General features: G+C 38.7%; 1 protein-coding gene across 1 annotated transcript; it reads right to left on the bottom strand.

The window, feature by feature from the left end:
* Positions 1-348: 348 nt before the first annotated feature.
* LOC121645520 (sarcoplasmic/endoplasmic reticulum calcium ATPase regulator DWORF-like) lies at positions 349-3,856 on the bottom strand. Its single transcript, XM_041994010.1, has 2 exons — positions 3,852-3,856; positions 349-454 (listed from the first exon to the last, which is right to left on the bottom strand). The coding sequence occupies exons 1-2, from the start codon at positions 3,854-3,856 to the stop codon at positions 349-351; spliced, it is 111 nt and encodes a 36-aa protein (XP_041849944.1).
* Positions 3,857-5,136: the final 1,280 nt, after the last annotated feature.

The raw sequence follows: 5,136 nt of genomic DNA, 5'->3' as shown, positions 1-5,136 counted from the left end.
ACAGGGCAGCATGAAAGCTAGTTATAAATTTCATTGAGCTCATTCCGACTGTTTTATACAAACCTGCAATAAAATTAGGGGATATGCAAAGTCAGAATAATTCATAGTCAGAGGGACATCAATGCTATACAAAATTCAGTGGTACACATCTAATATTTATTGACATGCCAGAGTGGTGGACTAGTTTGTATCAACTACCATCACTGCTCTGCAACTGGCATGGTCAAAATACATTCAAAGTTGATTTTTTTAACTTTGCCAACAAATACATTTGGACATATCTTTGTTTCTTTGCATTGTAAAATTTTATTTATATTGAAGCATATTCTACAATTTAGAGATGGAAACTTATACCCAAGCAAATATAAAGACAAAGTAGACAACTGTGATGCAGCCAGCAATCCATCCTACCACCAGTAGAACAGGGAATAGGCTGTAGGATGAGATGTTGCTCCTGCAATGGGAAAGATAAATATAGAAAGAACGGTGTGTTGGCACGGTATGTTAAGTGACTGTTAAATTCAGTCCTGCAAGATTTTTGTCTGATTTCTGGATGAAACATAGGCTCTTACCTCTCTTGTATGCGTCCCTTCTCCCTGCTCTAATCTTTTTGCTCTGATGGATGCACAGCCAGACTCCATGCTGTGAAGCGTTGATGTTGGCATCTGGTGGGGCTGGGTGGAATAAATCAGGTGTACTTGAAATTATATCCATTCTTGGGCTTTCTTAAGTCTCATCTTACTGTAGCCTTTGTTTCCCTCTTTAAAACTTTATCCTGTTGTTCCCTCTTCAGAAAGTATATTAATGTTTTCTGACATACAATTTTTTTTCCCCCTCATATATCAGAGGGGAGGCTGTTCCTGTCACAGGCTTTTCTCTGTGGACAAAGTCCCAGCTGTGCTGCACCTTAAGCTTCTCTTTAAGTAACCCTCAAGAGGAGCTAATACAGCTGAGACTGGCAATCTTGGCCTCCAGAGGTTATTATAGATCTTTTGCTAGGCTCAATGTACTAATATCAGTGATACCAAAAGGAAATAAATTTGCATTTTTATAACTACAATTTCTAAACATTTCTGCTCCAAGTCAGTATTTTTGCCCAATCCCTTTCCATGAAACTGTCCAACCACTTCATCCAATCTCACTGCAAAACTTGAAATGATCAAGTAAATTTATGTCCGCTTACATAATTTTAATTTTACATATTAGTGAACACAAAAGTAACTCCATAGAGTAACACAGTGTTGTCAAAACGGTCATATTTTTACAATTACATCACATTTTATATGGAAATAAGTCTGAATTTTGGCTTTGGAAGGTTAAGACGGTGCTACAAAATACAGTGTGTCTAGAATTATTAGGCAAGTTGTATTTTTGAGGATTAATTTTATTATAGAACAACTACTATGGTCGCAATGAACACAAAAGACTCATAAATATCAAAGCTGAATATTTTTGGAAGATGGAGTGGTTTTTTTTTAGTTTTAGTGTCTTAGGAGGATATATCTGTGTGTGCAGGTGACTATTACTGTGCATAATTATTAGGCAACTTAACAAAAACCAAATATATACCCATTTCACTTATATTGGTTTCCCTGGTGAAAATAAATAACAACTTAAAATTTACAAATATACATTTCTGGCATTCAAAAACAAAACAAAAACAAATCAGTGACCAATATAACCACCTTTCTTTGCGAGGACACTCAAAAGCCTGCCATCCATAGATTCTGTCAGTGTCTTGATCTGTTCATGATCAACATTGCGTGCAGCAGCAACCACAGCCTCCCAGACACTGTTCAGAGAGGTGTACTGTTTTCCCTCCCTGTAGATCTCACATTTGATGAGGGACCACAGGTTCTCTATGGGGTTAAGATCAGGTGAACAAGGAGGCCATGTCATTATTTTTTCTTCTTTTAGACCTTTTCTGGCCAGCCACGCAGTGGAGTACTTGGATGCGTGTGATGGAGCATTGTCCTGCATGAAAATCATGTTTTTCTTGAACGATGCTGACTTCTTCCTGTACCACTGCTTGAAGAAGGTGTCTTCCAGAAACTGGCAGTAGGGCTGGGAGTTGAGCTTGACTCCATCCTCAACCCGAAAAGGTCCCACAAGCTCATCTTTGATGATACCAGCCCATACCAGTATCCCACCTCCACCTTGCTGGCGTATGAGTCGGAGTGGAGCTCTCTGCCCTGTACTGATCCAGCCACGGGCCCATCCATCTGGCCCATCAAGACTCACTCTCATTTCATCAGTCCATAAAACCTTAGAAAAATCAGTCTTATGATATTTCTTGGTCCAGTCTTGACGTTTTATCTTGTGTGTCTTGTTCAGTGGTGGTCGTTTTTCAGCCTTCCTTACCTTGGCCATGTCCCTGAGTATTGCACACCTTGTGCTTCTTGGCACCCCAGTGATGTTGCAGCTCTGAAATATGGCAAAACTGGTGGCCAATGGCATCTTGGCAGCTTCACACTTGATTTTCTCAGTTCATGGGCAGTTATTTTGCACCTTGTTTTTTCATCACGCTTCTTGCGACCCTGTTGACTATTTTGAATGAAACTCTTGATTGTTAGATGATCACGCCTCAAAAGCTTGGCAATTTTAAGAGTGCTGCATCCCTCTGCAAGACATCTCACTATTTTCGACTTTTCAGAGTCCGTCAAATCTCTCTTCTGACCCATTTTGCCAAAGGAATGGAAGTTGCCTAATAATTATTCACACCTGATATAGGGTGTTGATGTCATCAGACCACACCCCTTCTCATTACAGAGATGCACATCACCTGATATGCTTAATTGGTAGTAGGCTTTCAAGCCTGTACCGGTTGGAGTAGAACAACATGCATAAAGAGGATGATGTGATCAAAATACTCATTTGCCTAATAATTCTGCACACACTGTACATCATTTCTTCATGAGTCTGGAAGGAACAGACTGAGGCAGAAGTGAAAGTGCACTGTAAAACTGATCAATATTGCTATGAAAAATTTATGGTTTGGGTTGCTTAGGTTGTTTTAGATAGAAATAAAATCTTCTTTTTGTGGTCCCAATATGTGCTTTTAACTGGGCTCAGGAATATTTTTTATTCTCCTGACTGAGATCATGCTGACTGCTATTTACAGCAGGTAAGATACTCTTATCAGAGCTGCTACTTAGATACTTTGGAGTTCTAAGTTAACACCCATCAAATGTGGGTTTCAATTCAGTTTGGTGGTTATAAAAAAAAATAAAACATATAATGTAAAAACTAGCCACTTTGGCGGGTGATGAATAGGTAAAGCTTTTGTGTAGCTAACAGGAGGCAGGGGGTGGGACTTTAGTTTGATGGACACACCATGAAGCCAATCACATGCTCAAAATAGTGGATTATATCTTTACGTAAAAGAATGAAGTGGGCAGGTGCTCCTAAGACGGTGTGGTGATACAGGCCAAGTTCACACAATGGCAGCAAAAGACTGGAATAAGATGCAAGCACAACAGAAAAAGTAAAGAAATGAACAAACACTAAACAATAAGCAACATATGGGTGCATTTAAATGATATTGGAGACTGATAAGCTCAAATTAAAACATTAAAAATATCTAAAGTGCCACTATGTTCAAACTTTGGCGTTTATTTGTTTTGGTTAACCATGGCTCTGTGTTCATATTTATATATTCATTCATTTATTCATATGCAAAATTAACTTTTTAAAGGTTTCTAACAGTCATATGAGTCCTTATAGCCTGTGTATGAGGACCAAAAATGAGAAAATTCTGTCAGCCTGCCGTCTAAAATCACAGAGCGGGCACCAGCGCACAGCTCATGGACATGGTTCAGACACAGAAACAGCCCGTTCTCAGTAGAGCTTACCACATGTGTAATGGCTGGACCAAGGCTGAATTTGGGGTAATAAACTAAATTAAATTAATGTTGTTGGACCTCTGACACTCATATGAAATTGTTGAAAAAAAAATGTATAATAAGGGATCTTTAAACAATAGATCTGCAAAAAATAAACAAATAAAAAAATAATAAAATAAAATAATAATAAATAAATAAATAAATAAAAAATGCATAAATGCTTTTATGTAAACAGAAAATTAACTAAATAATTGCTTTCCAACACATAAACACGTCATTATAATAGCTAAATTAGGTCTAAAAAGAAACTCTGATTAACAGTAAATGAAGGACCTTTAAGGAGCTGGGAAAGTCGGCAATTCTAGGGAGCTGAATCTTTGAAAGGAGCCAGATCTCCCCTCCTATAATACTAAGTGAGTAATCATTAAATTTTCCATCAACATTATTCCATGACATGCATTGGCTGTGGGCTTCCTTTAGTCTACCTGATGTTCACGAGACACTGCCTGAACACAGTGCAGCTAAATGAGGAAAGAAATTTAAATGAAGAGACATTTAAGGAAAAATCTAAAATCTGACACATAAATAACTAGGCGGTTTCTAACTGGTTGTTACGTTAATGCCTAAACTTTAAGACAATATTGTTGTTCAGCATTTTCATTACAAATAAATAAATAAAATAACTAGGGCTATCAAAAATAACACCTTAACAGCACGAATTCATTTATGTAACTTACTGATTAAGATTTTTAACGCAATTAACTCATGTGCGGCATGACAAGCCCCATACATCCATCATTTCTATGTCATGACGGCGGGACGTGGAGAAGCGAGATGGGAAAGATCAGCCGTGGTGTTCTATGGATGGACTTCAGAATAAACACAGCATTAATGGAGCAACTCCGCCTCCGTGGAGAATGGGGTGTTTTAATACACACTCCGCACCCGCATTTTTCCCGCATTCTTCTTAAACTTGTGACAGCCCAGCTCCGTTTTGCAACAACATGTCTGCTCTTTGGATTGCTGGTTTTCTCCATTTGAGCAGCAGGTGAGCTGATTGGCTTTTCCTCTCATTGCGTGTGTTTATGGTTTAGCGAAGAAGGAGGAAACTAGCGGCTCGTGGTTCACACCATCACATATTTACCCCAAAGTATTGTTTTTGGCAGGACCTTCCTTCTTTAACACAGTAGCTGGCGGTAGACACGGTTTATACTTCAGCTATGCAGGGGCGGGTCTAGAAGAGATCTGATGGGGTGCCAGGCAGGAGCACTGGCCAGGAAAAAAAGTGTAAAAA

The sequence above is a fragment of the Melanotaenia boesemani genome, chromosome 9, assembly GCF_017639745.1.
Source record: "Melanotaenia boesemani isolate fMelBoe1 chromosome 9, fMelBoe1.pri, whole genome shotgun sequence".
NCBI lineage: Eukaryota > Metazoa > Chordata > Actinopteri > Atheriniformes > Melanotaeniidae > Melanotaenia > Melanotaenia boesemani.
The sequence above is the reverse complement of the archived record's forward strand: the minus strand, read 5'-3'. Positions and strand labels throughout refer to the sequence as shown.